General features: G+C 35.6%; 1 protein-coding gene across 1 annotated transcript in view; it reads left to right on the top strand.

Annotated features, from left to right (window-relative positions):
- LOC146733591 (splicing factor C9orf78-like) overlaps positions 1 to 19,288 on the top strand; it is an 82,925-nt gene that overhangs the window by 158 nt on the left and 63,479 nt on the right. The window contains exons 2-3 of the mRNA XM_085492415.1: positions 6,288 to 6,347; positions 17,891 to 17,945. Of these exons, the coding sequence (XP_085348541.1) occupies positions 6,288 to 6,347; positions 17,891 to 17,945 (115 nt within the window). The remainder of the gene's footprint in view (positions 1 to 6,287; positions 6,348 to 17,890; positions 17,946 to 19,288) is intronic.

Genomic DNA, 19,288 nt, shown 5'->3' with positions numbered 1-19,288 from the left:
GAAAAGTGACTCAGATGTTGTATTTAAGAAGTACACATATACAGTCAGCTAACTAAGGCAAAAACTCACGGTTTTTCAGCATTTTTGTAATAAAGACATTATTCTCTATCAATAATCCGCCCAAAATAGGAACATTTCTACTAATTCTTGTGTTTTTTCGACGTTTTTCGAAAAACCTGCGATTAAGCTGCGAAAGTAGAACATTCCGGAGGGGGAGAAACGAAAGAGCATCGCTAGGCGATGGACCATTCCAGTTTATATCTGCACCCCCTCCTGTTGATGAGCTTCTGTGTTTACTTCATACAGGGTATAATTTCCATGGGTGTATAAGTCATACAAAGTTCTATTTCCAAATCACCATTCACCATACAGTAATGGAAATCCAAAACTATAGTTTCTACTTATGGTGTTGATGAGTTCCATTGTGCCACCATACAGAGTAGGATTTCCAAATATAACTCTCATCATATGCTAATTTACCAAGTTCAAAATTTTAAATTTGATAATGGAAATCCAAACTGGTCCTGATTCACGGTGTTGATGAGCTCATTCGTGCCACCATCCTTATCTAATTTCAGTAATACCTATTTCATATTGGCCCAATTTTTATACCATATACAGTCAGAATTCCAAGTTTTTTTAGTCATACTGTTGGAAATCCAACCTCATCAACCGGTATGTGGTGAGATAAATTAGGCCATATTTTATTTTAATAGCAATAACTACCTGGATTTCCAGGAATTTTTTTTCCATACTCATCTGGATTTCCAGATTCTGTTTCTCCATATACAGTTGGAATTCCGGCTTATTTTCCCCATCATACAGTGCTGGAAATCCGACCACATCAACAGGGGGTGCAGATATAAACTGGAATGGCCCGATGGACGACGTGTACGTGTCCAGCCATTGGTTGGCCACGTAGAGGTCAAAATACGCGTTCTATTTTTACGCGTTAAATTTGGATGGAAAAATCTCACAACTATTCCAATTAGAAAATGGAGTGAAACAAGGCTGCCCCCTGAGCCCAACACTTTTCAATGTATTTATTATAAGTGACCTATCAGAAGACCTCAACCTCAACACAGACCATATGCCAAAACTCAACAATAAAGCTATATCAAATCTGATGTATGCTGATGATATAGCCTTGCTGTCAAAGTCAAAGTCTGGACTCCAAGCAAACATCAACTCACTACAACAATACACAGAGAAATGGGGCTTGACAGTAAACACAGAAAAAAAACAAAAACAATGACGTTCACAAAAAACAGACATAAATCAGAGAATACTTTTTTCACATACAACAAAACAATACTACAGAAAACAAATCAGTTCACATATCTGGGCATCAACATCAACTCCAATGGCACCATGACAAAAACAACACAAATACTGGCAGATAAAGCAAAAAAAGCAGAACGTAATCTATCAACATCAGATTGAAGACCAAACTATTTGATACTATACAACAACCTATACTATTATATGGCTCAGAAATATGGGGAATACATATAAACATACAACAATGGGACCACACAGACACTGCAAAATGTCACCTAAGACTCTGTTGCCAGATATTATCCCTAAACAACAAAAGCTGCAACATCGGATGTCGAATGGAATTAGGAAGACTGCCACTCTTATCCATAGTACAACAAAGAGCCATAAAATATTATCAGCACATCACCAAGAGTGGATCAATAACATTTGCATATGACGCTTTAATGGAGCTGAAACAACAGTGTTATCTTAACCCTTGGCTGTAAAAACTCAACAACATCAAAACAACATACAACATTGACATCGATAACATTAATAAAGACCATTTATATCAGATATCTAAAGACTACTACAATAAACTATGGAATCAAGACAATAACAGAGAGATTTCAAAACTACGGACATACAGGCAAATAAACAATGAAATTAAACAAGCACCATATTTAACTAAATTAAATAAACTCAATGATGTTGAAACACTAGCAAGATTACGACTTAGTTGCCACAAATTACAGATTGAAGTAGGAAGACATACTCGTCCAAAAACACCACTCTGCAAGAGACTATGCAAAACATGCAATGTATTAGAGGATGAAATCCACTTCATTACATCTTGTAAAGCTTATTCTTCTGAAAAAAAGACTCTTTACGATGAATTTAACAAAATATTTACTACTTTACATAAGATGGACAAAACAGAATCATCAACGTATCAGATAAACATATACTGAAAACACTAATCCAATACATTGATAATGCAAACCTGAAAAGAAGCATTTAGTAACTTTCTTTGTTTTCTTGATACTATAATTAATTTGTGTTCATGTTTATTAATTTAACTTTATTACTCAGAGCCCAAAAAAGATTGTAATTTCTTTACGATCTTAATAAAGTATTATTGTATTGTATTGTATATGAAGTTGGCTGTGCAAGTCGCGGACTCTGCCAGAATCAAAATTATATCTGACGACATTGACGTAAACCATCGCTTACCATCAAAACCAGGCCCGCGACCAGCACCTATTATCGTGCGATTTGTCTGAAGATCTGTCCGCAATAAACTGTACAGCGCAAGAAAAAATATAAAAAATAAATCAACAAAGGATATAAATATAGACCGCAATACAACAAATACCGTTTATATCATCGAGAACCTAACAGCTGCCAACAAACACCTATTTCACAATGCGAATGTGGCCATAAAACAGTGTGGATGGAAGTTAATATGGACAGTCGGCAGTAAGATTTATGTACGACAATGTGAGGGAACCAGTGCTCTAAGGATAACATCACTTAAAGATATTGAGCGTATTCGACAACTGTCTTCTGATGTTACCACCGCCAACAGCTAATACACGTAGATATAATAAACGTTTAAGTCACAACCTGAACTATTATGGATACACAAAATGACAATGCCATCGTTAAGTATAACTTAATTTTTACTCAGTTGACCAATTCAATTCACATTCTAACTTTTCAAATTTCTCGCATAATTTAATTCATTTTAATATCAGATCTTTATCTAAACATTTTGATGAACTTATTGCTTTTTTGAGTGTCATAAAACATAATTTTCTTTTTCTTGGCCTGACCGAAACATGGCTGAATTCAAACTCTAACTGCTCTCAGTATAATTTACCGCCTTATAATTTAATTACATGTAACCGTGACATTTCAAAAGGCGGAGGCGTAGCACTGTACATTCACGAATCCTTGTCTTTTACCCGTATTAACACATTCAAAATTATGCACTGTGAAGCGATCCTTGTGGAAACCTGCATAAACAACAAAAAGATTATCATAGGCATTAAGTACCATAAACCTAACACCCCATATCATGAATATTTTGACAGTTTGGAGCTATGTCTACACCAATTGTCGGCCAAGGCTATTGATTCTATTATACTTGGCGACGTGAACTTTGACACGTCTGTTGATTCCCCACCTGCCACTCACTACAACACTATTCTCAATTCGTACAATTTTTTCCAAATTATCAACACACCTACTTGGGTCACTGATACTTCTAGTACTGCAATTGATCACGTTCTTACGAATGCATACGGCTATTTTATACAAAGTGGAACTATTCACACAGATATTACCGACAATTTTCCCATTTTTTGTAATTTTAAAAATTTTCAGCACGCTTTTAAAAAAAAGAGGATACGGTCTTGAAGTATGACTATACTAATTACAACCAATCCATGTTTATTGCAGACTTGAACGAGATATCTTGGCAGCCAGTGTATGATCTCTCCAACCCTAGTGATGCATATAATACATTTTATGACTTATTTTATACGGTTTTGTGTAAGCATTTGCAGGTCAAATTAAACAAAAGGAAATTAAAACATCCATCTAAACCATGGTTGTCAAATAGTATAATTAAATCAGTCCAAACCAAACACAAATTATTTGCCAAGATGAAAAAAAATCCTGGCAACTTTGAAAAACAAACAGAATATAGAACATATAGAAACCTTTTGACTAAACTCCTCAAGTCAGCAAAGAAACGCTATTATTCAAATAAATTTAAGTCCGTGCATGACAATACTAACAAAACTTGGCGAGTAATAAATAATATTTTAAATAAATCAACTAAAACATCACTACGTACTTTAAACGTACTTTAAATTCATTTAGTCATTTGCCCTGTGAAAAAATCCTGACAGAAACAACAGATATTGTTGAAGAGTTTAACCATTTTTTCACCAATATCGGATCAAAACTCACGGATAACATTACTGCCCCAGGCAATTTTACTGAATATTTAACTGGCAATTATCGTGACTCTTTTTATTTTCGTCCTGTGAATGAGAGTGATATATTCAATGAAATCACTGCCCTAGATCCTGGAAAATCAGTAGGACATGATGGTGTCCCCCCTAAAATTGTCTAGCATGCTAGCCATATCATTTCTCACCCCCTTGCCCACATTATCAATTGTTCAATTCGCCAAGGTATATTTCTTAATGCTCTTAAAATACCGAAGGTCCCATTTATAAAAAAGGTTCCGTAAATGATGTCAACAATTACCGTCCAATATCCATTCTACCTATTTTGAGCAAAGTATGCGAATCAATCGTTAATAAGCAATTAATTACATATCTTGAGAAAAAATCCATACTCATTGATACTCAATTTGGCTTCCGTAAAAAACACAGTACAAAACTTGCCTTGGCTGACCTGGTGTCCAACACAGCTGACAAACTGGATCTCAGCCATATCACCTTTGGTATTTTTATCGATCTCAAAAAAGCCTTTGACACCATTAATCATGAAATACTGTGCTGCAATTTAGAACACTATGGTATTAGAGGTCTTCCTCTATTATGGTTTAAAAACTACTTTTGTAATCGCCAACAATTTGTATGTATTGAAAACACTTCATCTTTGCCACGACCTATTACCTGCGGGTTTCCGCAAGGATCGATTCTAGGTCCAATCTTATTTTTAATATACATTAATGATATAGCCAACTCTACCAATTCCTTTCATTTTCGACTCTTTGCTTTGCTGACGATACTAACCTATTTATTTCATTCAAAACAATAAAATCAATCTCTCAGAAATTGATAATGATTTTCAAAGGGTTCGTGCATGGTGCAGTGCTAACAAACTTACTATCAATTCTGAAAAAACAAATTACATGATAATTAAAACACCACAACGATCGGCCACTACTGAGGGCAGCCTGGAAATTAACGGGTCACCGATAGAGGGCGTATATGTTGTCAATTACCTTGGCGTCTCCATTGACCAGAATATGTCATGGAAAGCCCACATTGATAAAATTTGCAAAGTTATCGCACCAAAAATTGGATTAATTTCACAACTACGTCATTTTGTACCTAGGAATATCCTAATTCTCTTATACAATTCCTTAATTCTACCACACATTACATATTGCCTGGAAATCTGGGGTAATACATATGCTACTCTACTGCAACCAATATATGCTGCTCCTCTTTTCAAAAAACTAAGAATACTAGATATTTTTTCACTCTGCAAGTTACAAACCAGTTTATTTGTCTTTGATCTTAGCAATAAATATTTTGTACATGATATTTACAACTATTTGGATCCTTTGTCCCATAATTATCAAACCCGTTTAGCATGTAGCTTGAACTATTATACTCCAAAACTGAATCTTACACTCAACCAACACAGTCTTAAATACTCTGCAACAAAACATTGGAATTCGTTATATATTTATTTATTTGTTTATTTATTTAATTGTTTATTTATTTATATGTATTTACTACCTGTGCAACTTCTACCTTTACCGTTGTTTTTGTTTTTTGGTGAAATAAAATTTCATTCAATAAAGTACAAACTGCTGGAGTCATATCACAGTAAAAAATAAAATATGAATGGGCGACAAGGGTTGTCAGTGATGCAGTAGTGAGCATTGTGTCACCACATATAAACACTAGACAGACATGAAAGCTAGAAGGTTATAGTTGTTGACCGCTTCACACTTCCACAATTACAACTAGCCGAGTTTGACTATTTTTTTCTGGATGAGTTTGACTGTATTCTTGCATGAGGTAGCTGAGTTTGGCATGCATGCAGCCCAAGATCTGCTGACACAGTTGTACCAAAAGTATCTAGTGTGAGCAATCCTAAGCATGAAATGTGAGGTGTGATCAACAGTCATACAATAAATATTTATTCAGATCTACTCTGTTTTGTCTGTAATTGTCCTATTCTTTTGAACTTTAATGTCACCTTTAATGTCACAATATTGCAGTAATTATTCATATGCTTTTGTTTTTTAGAGCAATATTAGAAGAGACCAAAGAAGCTCAGAAGTTCCGAAAAAGACAAAGTGGAGTGAGGTATGAATATCATTTAAGCACAATCTTAAAATCATGAACAAAAATTGATACAGATGATTTTTCAATTATCAACAAATCAGAAATGCCATATTAGCTACCCAAGCATAATTCTGCAAACAAACTGGAAATGCCATATTAGCTACCCTAGTATAATTCAGTAAACAAACTGAAAATGCCATATTAACTACCCAAGCATAATTCAGTAAACAAACTGGAAATGCCATATTAACTACCCCAGCATAATTCAGTAAACAAACTGGAAATGCCATATTAATTAACTACCCAAGCATAATTCAGTAAACAAACTGGAAATGCCATATTAACTACCCAAGCATAATTCAGTAAACAAACTGGAAATGCCATATTAACTACCCAAGCATAATTCAGTAAACAAACTGGAAATGCCATATTAACTACCCAAGCATAATTCAGTAAACAAACTGGAAATGCCATATTAATTAACTACCCAAGCATAATTCAGTAAACAAACTGGAAATGCCATATTAACTACCCCAGCATAATTCAGTAAACAAACTGGAAATGCCATATTAACTACCCAAGCATAATTCAGTAAATAAACTGGAAATGCTGTATTAACTACCCAAGCATAATTCAGTAAACAAACTGGAAATGCCATATTAGCTACCCAAGCATAATTCTGTAAACAACTGGAAATGCCATATTAGCTACCCAAGCATGATTCAGTAAACAAACTGGAAATGCCATATTAGCTACCCCAGCATAATTCAGTAAACAAACTGGAAATGCCATATTAGCTACCCAAGCATAATTCAGTAAACAAACTGGAAATGCCATATTAACTACCCCAGCATAATTCAGTAAACAAACTGGAAATGCTGTATTAACTACCCCAATCTGATTAAAATCTGATGTAGTGTACGGGCTGTAATTATTTTGGCTATAAACTTGTTTTAATTTTATTTTGTATTACTTTTGTTATTAATGTCCTTTTATTTTATTATTTTACTTTGATTTTGATTTTTTTTAATTCCGCCCTACCTACATCTGATCCGACGCCTATGTAAGTCCCGTTCAAATCTCGCGTAAGTAACAGCCAATCACAGTCCCCCTTTTAATACAGGCTGTCGGTTGCTTACTTTTCAGTGTATACGGGCAATCTTTCTGTACATTTATATTTTGCCCACTTGAATAAACCATTAATAGAAAATTGCTAGTATATTTTTATTTGCAAAAGAAATTCCACAGCATTTTACAATTTTTGACATTTCATTGAATATTTTTTTCACTTCCAACAAATGTGTACACTTCCAGATACATCTTCGCCAGCCAAGGTTCGTTCATTCAGTCATCGCTTCAATTTTACATCATTGAGCATAATTATCTAGAATGGAAGCAAAAAAAAGGTAAATCGTAATGATTAGAACACTGTAAACAGCTATAGTAAACAATGCAAACTGATTTTAAATTGTATAGCGGTCACCGGCCCACGGCATCGACGCAGAAAATTGGAGCAAAAAAATATTTCCTGATCGCTTACTTTATTTACTTATTGACTCTTACACAATCCCCGGAGGGAAAGAAAATGGTCACAAAGTACAAGGAGAAATATATATATAAAAAAAACAAAACAAAAACACAATATACTAAATAACAAATACAATCACTAAATTACTAAATAATACAAAATCTCTAAAATTGCGATGTGTTCCAAATAAAAAATATTTTATTCCAGTCCAAATCAGCTCATTTACTTTAATAAAGTGTTAATGTATAATGTACAAAATGTTGATACAATTTGATGAATATTTACAGCTACGGCTTCAATATCGTAGACGATTTTGGCCCGATCGTCAACAAAACATCACCCGTCTCCAGGGCAGGCGACTGGAAAAAGACACTGGTGTTCGGTCGAACCGGTGGAAACAAAATCGTCACTCCCAGAATAACTATGCAAAATAACGATCTAAAGTCGAACCATTCGAGCCACAATATTAACATAAAAATGACTTTCGTTGCATTTGACAATGATAAACTTACCGAAAAGCCGTGTTTTTCTCGGTCGGTATAATCCGCCATTTTATTTGAGTGTGTTTGCCATCAGACTCTGCCCGGTGACGCCATCATGTGCGCTATAGAAGGAAGTCTGTGATTCGTTGACTAAAATCGTCGATAGTGGGTCTCGTTGAAATCTCGTTACATAGGCATCGGTTCAGATGTAGGTAGGGCGGAATTAAAAAAAATCACAAAATCAAAGTAAAATAATAAAATAAAAGGGCATTAATAACAAAAGTAATAAAAAATAAAATTAAAATAAGTTTATAGCCAAAATAATTAAAGGCCGTACACTACATAAGATTTTAATCAGATTGTAACTACCCAAGCATAATTCAGTAAACAAACTGGAAATGCCATATTAGCTACCCAAGCATAATTCTGTAAACAAACTGGAAATGCCATATTAGCTACCCAAGCATAATTCAGTAAACAAACTGGAAATGCCATATTAGCTACCCCAGCATAATTCAGTAAACAAACTGGAAATGCCATATTAGCTACCCAAGCATAATTCAGTAAACAAACTGGAAATGCCATATTAACTACCCCAGCATAATTCAGTAAACAAACTGGAAATGCTGTATTAACTACCCAAGCATAATTCAGTAAACAAACTGGAAATGCCATATTAGCTACCCCAGCATAAATTCAGTAAACAAACTGGAAATGCCATATTAGCTACCCAAGCATAATTCAGTAAACAAACTGGAAATGCCATATTAACTACCCCAGCATAATTCTGCAAACAAACTGGAAATGCCATATTAACTACCAAGCATAATTCAGTAAACAAACTGGAAATGCCATATTAGCTACCCCAGCATAATTCAGTAAACAAACTGAAAATGCCTTATTAACTACCCAAGCATAATTCAGTAAACAAACTGGAAATGCCACATTACATGTATCTACCCAAGCATAATTCAGTAAACAAACTGGAAATGCCATATTAACTACCCCAGCATAATTCAGTAAACAAACTGGAAATGCCATATTAACTACCCAAGCATAATTCAGTAAACAAACTGGAAATGCCATATTAGCTACCCCAGCATAATTCAGTAAACAAACTGGAAATGCCATATTAGCTACCCCAGCATAATTCTGTAAACAAACTGGAAATGCCATATTAGCTACCCCAGCATAATTCAGTAAACAAACTGGAAATGCCATATTAACTACCCAAGCATAATTCAGTAAACAAACTGGAAATGCCATATTAGCTATTCCAGCATAATTCAGTAAACAAACTGGAAATGCCATATTAACTACCCAAGCATAATTCAGTAAACAAACTGGAAATGCCATATTAACTACCCAAGCATAATTCGGTAAACAAACTGGAAATGCCATATTAACTACCCAAGCATAATTCAGTAAACAAACTGGAAATGCCATATTAACTACCCAAGCATAATTCAGTAAACAAACTGGAAATGCCATATTAACTACCCCAGCATAATTCAGTAAACAAACTGGAAATGCTGTATTAACTACCCCAGCATAATTCAGTAAACAAACTGGAAATGCCATATTAACTACCCAAGCATAATTCAGTAAACAAACTGGAAATGCCATATTAGCTACCCCAGCATAATTCAGTAAACAAACTGGAAATGCCATATTAGCTACCCCAACACAATTCAGTAAACAAACTGGAAATGCTGTATTAAAGATACACTAGCTGTAACGACCTAGTTTTTTTTATTGCAAATGTGTTCTACATGAATAGCAATTATTTCCGTTCTATTAGCTGAAACTAGTTCAATTATTTGGTACCGGGCCCTTCTGTATGCTTTATAAGCTCGCTAAAAGCACTGAATCAACATCGTGAAGTGTTTATTGTACGAACCCTGACCTCCGTTTGTTAAACCATCATACGTCATTACTGATTGTTTGCGCATGCGCAATTCCGAGTACTTCGTTGTGTCGTCACCAGAAGCGCTGTCCCAGCACAAACCTGTGTCATATGACGCCTTACCGTTGTGTCGTCACCGGAAGCGCTGTCCCAGCACAAACCTGTGTCATATGACGCCTTACTAGCCGATTTTGGCTAAAATTCCGCTCCGCCGCCTCTTTACAACAGTGTTTATACGCGGACCTTGATATTGCTTTTTAGCTCCGCTGTCGACTTTGTCGAGCGGAGCTTATCATATGAGTGATTGTCCGTCGGCGTCCGTCGTCGTCGTCCGTCGTTGTCCGTCGTCCGTCGTCCGTGTCAATGTTTTACTTTTTCGACTTCTTCTTGAAAACTACAAGCCTGAATGCTTTGATACTTGGTGTATATGTACCTTGGGTAGACCTCTCTTAGGTTTGTTCATTTCATGTTGATATCTTCAATTCTCTAATTTTGGTGAATATTTTTGTCATTTTTGGTAGAAAGTGATATTTTCGACTTCTTGTTAAAAACCGCAAGTGCAATTGCTTTGATATTACATATATAGGTACTACATGTGGACCTCTCTCAGATTTGTTCATTTCGTAATGATATCTTTAATTCTCTAATTTTGGTGAATATTTTTGTCATTTTTGGTAAAAAGTGATATTTTTGACTTCTTGTTAAAAATCGCAAGTCCAATTGCTTTGATACTACATATATAGGTACTACATGTGGACCTCTCTCAGATTTGTTCATTTCTTGATGATATCTTCAATTCTCTAATTTTGGTGAATATTTTTGTAATTTTTGGTAAAAAGTGTTATTTTCGACTTCTTGTTAAAAACCAAGAGTTCAATTGCATTGATATTACATATATAGATACTACATGTAGACCTTTCTCAGATTTGTTCATTTCGTGATGATATCTTCAATTCTCTAATTTTGGTGAGTATTTTTGTCATTTTTGGTAAAAAGTGATATTTTCGACTTCTTGTTAAAAACTGTAAGTCCGATTGCTTTGATATTGTATATATAGGTACTACATGTGGACCTTTCTCAGATTTGTTCATTTTGTGATGATATCTTCAATTCTCTAATTTTGGTGAATATTTTTGTAATTTTTGGTAAAAAGTGATATTTTCTACTTCTTGTTAAAAACCAAAAGTTCATTTGCTTTGATATTACATATATAGATACTACATGTAGACCTTTCTCAGATTTGTTCATTTCCTGATGATATCTTCAATTCTCTAATTTTGGTGAATATTTTTGTCATTTTTGGTAGAAAGTGATATTTTCGACTTCTTGTTAAAAACCGCAAGTCCAATTGCTTTGATATTACATATATAGATACTACATGTAGACCTTTCTCAGATTTGTTCATTTCCTGATGATATCTTCAATTCTCTAATTTTGGTGAATATTTTTGTCATTTTTGGTAGAAAGTGATATTTTCGACTTCTTGTTAAAAACTGCAAGTCCGATTGCTTTGATATTATACATATTGTTCATTTTCTAATGATGTCTTCTGTTCTTTAATTGAAATGTGCATTGCTAACAGCGGAGCTATCTCAGCCGACAGGCTGCTTGTTACAATTTGGGTTGCCTTTGAATCACATATTTTAGTGAAAAATTGTTCGAAAGTAGTTGCGTTATTTCCGGTATCAACTAGTTCGAAAATAGAACGTCCTTGAGCGCGATAAAATGACGCGTAGAACTCCATCTGAACCAGCGTAAACTTATTGCAATTTGTGCGATTTGGGCCCAGTTTGTTCTTACAAGCTTTCTAAGTTTCATTTATCATTATTTAGTAAACGGGTCTCTGAAACGATTTAATATATCCGTAAAATACGTGGCAATCGACAATTGACTTCGAAACGTTCGAAATTTCTAACAAACTCCCTGCACACCTAGCGCGATATGCGTCAGATCGGTGTAGAAGACGCCGAACTGCAGCATCAATGCAGTCAGACCACCTAGAAATATGGCGTTGAGTTCAATCGTGAGCATTTTCTCTGCATTCGTATCCGCACAGAGATCGATGTAAATTTTATTATAACAGGAGATAAGCAATTTCAAAGATAAATGCAACAAGTTTTCAACCCAAAATAGTTATTTAGAACGCCGTTAGAAACGTTTTCATTACAGCTACTGGGCCTTTAACTACCCAAGCATAATTTAGTAAACAAACTGGAAATGCCATATTAGCTACCCAAGCATAATTCAGTAAACAAACTGAAAATGCCTTATTAACTACCCCAGCATAATTCAGTAAACAAACTGGAAATGCCATATTAGCTACCCAAGCATAATTCAGTAAAACAAACTGGAAATGCCATATTAGCTACCCAAGCATAATTCTGTAAACAAACTGGAAATGCCATATTAGCTACCCAAGCATAATTCAGTAAACAAACTGGAAATGCCATATTAGCTACCCCAGCATAATTCAGTAAACAAACTGGAAATGCCATATTAGCTACCCAAGCATAATTCAGTAAACAAACTGGAAATGCCATATTAACTACCCCAGCATAATTCTGCAAACAAACTAGAAATGCCATATTAGCTACCCCAGCATAATTCTGCAAACAAACTGGAAATGCCATATTAGCTACCCAAGCATAATTCAGTAAACAAACTGGAAATGCCATATTAACTACCCCAACATAATTCTGCAAACAAACTGGAAATGCCATATTAGCTACCCCAGCATAATTCTGCAAACAAACTGGAAATGCCATATTAACTACCCAAGCATAATTCTGTAAACAAACTGGAAATGCCATATTAACTACCCAAGCATAATTCAGTAAACAAACTGGAAATGCCATATTAGCTACCCCAGCATAATTCAGTAAACAAACTGGAAATGCCATATTAGCTACCCAAGCATAATTCAGTAAACAAACTGGAAATGCCATATTAACTACCCCAGCATAATTCAGTAAACAAACTGGAAATGCTGTATTAACTACCCAAGCATAATTCAGTAAACAAACTGGAAATGCCATATTAGCTACCCCAGCATAATTCAGTAAACAAACTGGAAATGCCATATTAGCTACCCAAGCATAATTCAGTAAACAAACTGGAAATGCCATATTAACTACCCCAGCATAATTCTGCAAACAAACTGGAAATGCCATATTAACTACCAAGCATAATTCAGTAAACAAACTGGAAATGCCATATTAGCTACCCCAGCATAATTCAGTAAACAAACTGAAAATGCCTTATTAACTACCCAAGCATAATTCAGTAAACAAACTGGAAATGCCACATTACATGTATCTACCCAAGCATAATTCAGTAAACAAACTGGAAATGCCATATTAACTACCCCAGCATAATTCAGTAAACAAACTGGAAATGCCATATTAACTACCCAAGCATAATTCAGTAAACAAACTGGAAATGCCATATTAGCTACCCCAGCATAATTCAGTAAACAAACTGGAAATGCCATATTAGCTACCCCAGCATAATTCTGTAAACAAACTGGAAATGCCATATTAGCTACCCCAGCATAATTCAGTAAACAAACTGGAAATGCCATATTAACTACCCAAGCATAATTCAGTAAACAAACTGGAAATGCCATATTAGCTATTCCAGCATAATTCAGTAAACAAACTGGAAATGCCATATTAACTACCCAAGCATAATTCAGTAAACAAACTGGAAATGCCATATTAACTACCCAAGCATAATTCGGTAAACAAACTGGAAATGCTGTATTAACTACCCCAGCATAATTCAGTAAACAAACTGGAAATGCCATATTAACTACCCAAGCATAATTCAGTAAACAAACTGGAAATGCCATATTAGCTACCCCAGCATAATTCAGTAAACAAACTGGAAATGCCATATTAGCTACCCCAACACAATTCAGTAAACAAACTGGAAATGCTGTATTAAAGATACACTAGCTGTAACGACCTAGTTTTTTTTATTGCAAATGTGTTCTACATGAATAGCAATTATTTCCGTTCTATTAGCTGAAACTAGTTCAATTATTTGGTACCGGGCCCTTCTGTATGCTTTATAAGCTCGCTAAAAGCACTGAATCAACATCGTGAAGTGTTTATTGTACGTACCCTGACCTCCGTTTGTTAAACCATCATACGTCATTACTGATTGTTTGCGCATGCGCAATTCCGAGTACTTCGTTGTGTCGTCACCGGAAGCGCTGTCCCAGCACAAACCTGTGTCATATGACGCCTTACCGTTGTGTCGTCACCGGAAGCGCTGTCCCAGCACAAACCTGTGTCATATGACGCCTTACTAGCCGATTTTGGCTAAAATTCCGCTCCGCCGCCTCTTTACAACAGTGTTTATACGCGGACCTTGATATTGCTTTTTACAATTTGGGTTGCCTTTGAATCACATATTTTAGTGAAAAATTGTTCGAAAGTAGTTGCGTTATTTCCGGTATCAACTAGTTCGAAAATAGAACGTCCTTGAGCGCGATAAAATGACGCGTAGAACTCCATCTGAACCAGCGTAAACTTATTGCAATTTGTGCGATTTGGGCCCAGTTTGTTCTTACAAGCTTTCTAAGTTTCATTTATCATTATTTAGTAAACGGGTCTCTGAAACGATTTAATATATCCGTAAAATACGTGGCAATCGACAATTGACTTCGAAACGTTCGAAATTTCTAACAAACTCCCTGCACACCTAGCGCGATATGCGTCAGATCGGTGTAGAAGACGCCGAACTGCAGCATCAATGCAGTCAGACCACCTAGAAATATGGCGTTGAGTTCAATCGTGAGCATTTTCTCTGCATTCGTATCCGCACAGAGATCGATGTAAATTTTATTATAACAGGAGATAAGCAATTTCAAAGATAAATGCAACAAGTTTTCAACCCAAAATAGTTATTTAGAACGCCGTTAGAAACGTTTTCATTACAGCTACTGGGCCTTTAACTACCCAAGCATAATTTAGTAAACAAACTGGAAATGCCATATTAGCTACCCAAGCATAATTCAGTAAACAAACTGAAAATGCCTTATTAACTACCCCAGCATAATTCAGTAAACAAACTGGAAATGCCATATTAGCTACCCAAGCATAATTCAGTAAAACAAACTGGAAATGCCATATTAGCTACCCAAGCATAATTCTGTAAACAAACTGGAAATGCCATATTAGCTACCCAAGCATAATTCTGTAAACAAACTGGAAATGCCATATTAGCTACCCAAGCATAATTCAGTAAACAAACTGGAAATGCCATATTAGCTACCCCAGCATAATTCAGTAAACAAACTGGAAATGCCATATTAGCTACCCAAGCATAATTCAGTAAACAAACTGGAAATGCCATATTAACTACCCCAGCATAATTCTGCAAACAAACTAGAAATGCCATATTAGCTACCCCAGCATAATTCTGCAAACAAACTGGAAATGCCATATTAGCTACCCAAGCATAATTCAGTAAACAAACTGGAAATGCCATATTAACTACCCCAACATAATTCTGCAAACAAACTGGAAATGCCATATTAGCTACCCCAGCATAATTCTGCAAACAAACTGGAAATGCCATATTAACTACCCAAGCATAATTCTGTAAACAAACTGGAAATGCCATATTAACTACCCAAGCATAATTCTGTAAACAAACTGGAAATGCCATATTAGCTACCCAAGCATAATTCTGTAAACAAACTGGAAATGCCATATTAACTACCCAAGCATAATTCTGTAAACAAACTGAAAATGCCATATTAGCTACCCAAGCATAATTCAGTAAACAAACTGGAAATGCCATATTAGCTACCCCAGCATAATTCAGTAAACAAACTGGAAATGCCATATTAGCTACCCAAGCATAATTCTGTAAACAAACTGGAAATGCCACATTATCTACCCAAGCATAATTCAGTAAACAAACTGGAAATGCCATATTAACTACCCAAGCATAATTCAGTAAACAAACTGGAAATGCCATATTAGCTACCCAAGCATAATTCTGTAAACAAACTGAAAATGCCATATTAGCTACCCCAGCATAATTCAGTAAACAAACTGGAAATGCCATATTAGCTACCCCAGCATAATTCTGCAAACAAACTGGAAATGCCATATTAGCTATTCCAGCATAATTCAGTAAACAAACTGAAAATGCCATATTAACTACCCCAGCATAATTCAGTAAACAAACTGGAAATGCCATATTAACTACCCAAGCATAATTCAGTAAACAAACTGAAAATGCCATATTAGCTACCCAAGCATAATTCAGTAAACAAACTGGAAATGCCATAATAGCTACCCAAGCATGATTCTGTAAACAAACTGGAAATGCCATATTAGCTACCCCAGCATAATTCAGTAAACAAACTGAAAATGCCATATTAGCTACCCAAGCATAATTCAGTAAACAAACTGGAATTGCCATAATAGCTACCCAAGCATGATTCTGTAAACAAACTGGAAATGCCATATTAGCTACCCCAGCATAATTCAGTAAACAAACTGGAAATGCCATATTAGCTACCCAAGCATAATTCAGTAAAACAAACTGGAAATGCCATATTAACTACCCCAGCATAATTCTGCAAACAAACTGGAAATGCCACATTATCTACCCAAGCATAATTCAGTAAACAAACTGGAAATGCCATATTAACTACCCCAGCATAATTCAGTAAACAAACTGGAAATGCCATATTAACTACCCCAGCATAATTCAGTAAACAAACTGAAAATGCCATATTAGCTACCCAAGCATATTTTAGTAAACAAACTGGAAATGCCATATTAGCTACCCCAGCATAATTCAGTAAACAAACTGGAAATGCCATATTAGCTACCCAAGCATAATTCTGTAAACAAACTGGAAATGCCACATTATCTACCCAAGCATAATTCAGTAAACAAACTGGAAATGCCATATTAACTACCCAAGCATAATTCAGTAAACAAACTGGAAATGCCATATTAGCTACCCCAGCATAATTCAGTAAACAAACTGGAAATGCCATATTAACTACCCCAGCATAATTCAGTAAACAAACTGAAAATGCCATATTAGCTACCCAAGCATAATTCAGTAAACAAACTGGAAATGCCATATTAGCTACCCCAGCATAATTCAGTAAACAAACTGGAAATGCCATATTAGCTACCCAAGCATAATTCTGTAAACAAACTGAAAATGCCATATTAGCTACCCAAGCATAATTCAGTAAACAAACTGGAAATGCCATATTAACTACCCCAGCATAATTCAGTAAACAAACTGGAAATGCCATATTAACTACCCAAGCATAATTCAGTAAACAAACTGGAAATGCCATATTTACTACCCAAGCATAATTCAGTAAACAAACTGGAAATGCCATATTATCTACCCCAGCATAAAGCAGGCACTGTGATTGTTCTACATTGTACATGTATATATCTGAACTGAAGTTTGGACTTCAATCACACTTTAATCACAGAAAGATAATGTGAAAATATGTTATCATTGTACATTATATATCTGTGCATTTGACATGAATAAAACATCCTGCCATTTCTTCTTGTAAACATACATGTATTATCATATGGAGCTACATGTACAAAAATGTATGTGATTTCAATTATTGTACTTTATTTTACAGTGCAGTCGGGTTGGCTTTTGGTAAAAAGATTACTAAAGCAGAGGAACTTACCATAGTAAGTATATACCGTATTACCCCGGGCACGCGCCCCTCCCTGGGCAAGCGCCCACCCCCCTGTTTTCACAAAAGTTACATGTTGGGGACATCATCGGTTAAACGCCCAGGGTGATTTTTAGCCAAGAACGGGGTCAACAATAAAGTTTTATTTGTCAAAAACGAACACGTTTGATTTATTTAAATAGTGTGTTTGTTATGGTAGTTCTCTTTTTGGAGTGTGTGGTGGCCCTGAAAATGGCTGTTTTGTTTTGTTTGTGTTTTTACGTAAAAACTCATTGGAACTTAACGACGTAAGATGAACCACGCAGCATGTGGCGCACACGTTCTGCTTTCTCTTCATTCACGATGAATCCAATATTGCAATATTGCAATAATCCATACCTTGGTGAGTGGTTTGAAGCACTTAGCTTTGGTTTCAAAACGTAGCACTTCGCTGACACAGTCAGCTGGCATCGGTGTCGCTGGGTGTATATGATAAAGGGAAGTTGTACAACCATATTTGCCGAGTTCGCAGTTTTTCGTCAATAAAAAAATAACTAAGGCAAAAACTTGCGGTTTTTCATCATTTTTGTAATAAAGAAATTATTCTCTATCAATAATCCTCCCAAAACAGGAACATTTCTACTAATTCTTGTGTTTTTTCAACGTTTTTTGAAAAACCTGCGATTAGGCTGCAAAAGTAGAACATTCCGGAGGGGGTGAAACGGAAGAGCCAAACTTAATACGTAAAACTAGAACGCGTATTTTGACCTCTACGTGGCCAACCAATGGCTAGACATGGATACGTTTGCGGTCGTTGCCAAAAAGCTCCGCGTCCATCGCCTGGCGATGCTCTTCTGTACGTCTAGTACATCTATGATCATATACACCCAGCGACACCGATGCCAGCTGACTGTGAACATGAGCTAGCACTTTTGAGATATCAGGTCGTAAACTTGCTACTTTCTTTGCATCCTTCATCACAGCTATGGCATTACGGTCATGTGGATTAATTTTCTGACTTTGAAGAAAAAACATTTTGCCGACCTCAAGTCCATTACGATAACCATAATGAGGCATGCCGACGATGGTCACTTGTTGCATCACAATTTTGTCATGTGTGTGGGTGCGTGAATAAATCATGTTAATGAGGTCGACCAGAGTTTATTTTCAGTCTGTTTTTTATGTATTGCCATTTGGATATGTTTATGTATTCACAATAGTTTGTAAACATTTCACATCAGTAATAAAAGTTTTGTTTCATAACCCTGTCTGCGTGAACAAAATTATGCTAATTAGGTCATCGCCATTTTGGATTTCAAGCGGTCGTTTTTACCGACCGTTTCGACTTGTACTGATCAC

This window comes from Saccoglossus kowalevskii, chromosome 17 (assembly GCF_978046115.1).
Source record: "Saccoglossus kowalevskii chromosome 17, keSacKowa6.1, whole genome shotgun sequence".
NCBI lineage: Eukaryota > Metazoa > Hemichordata > Enteropneusta > Harrimaniidae > Saccoglossus > Saccoglossus kowalevskii.
The sequence above is the reverse complement of the archived record's forward strand: the minus strand, read 5'-3'. Positions and strand labels throughout refer to the sequence as shown.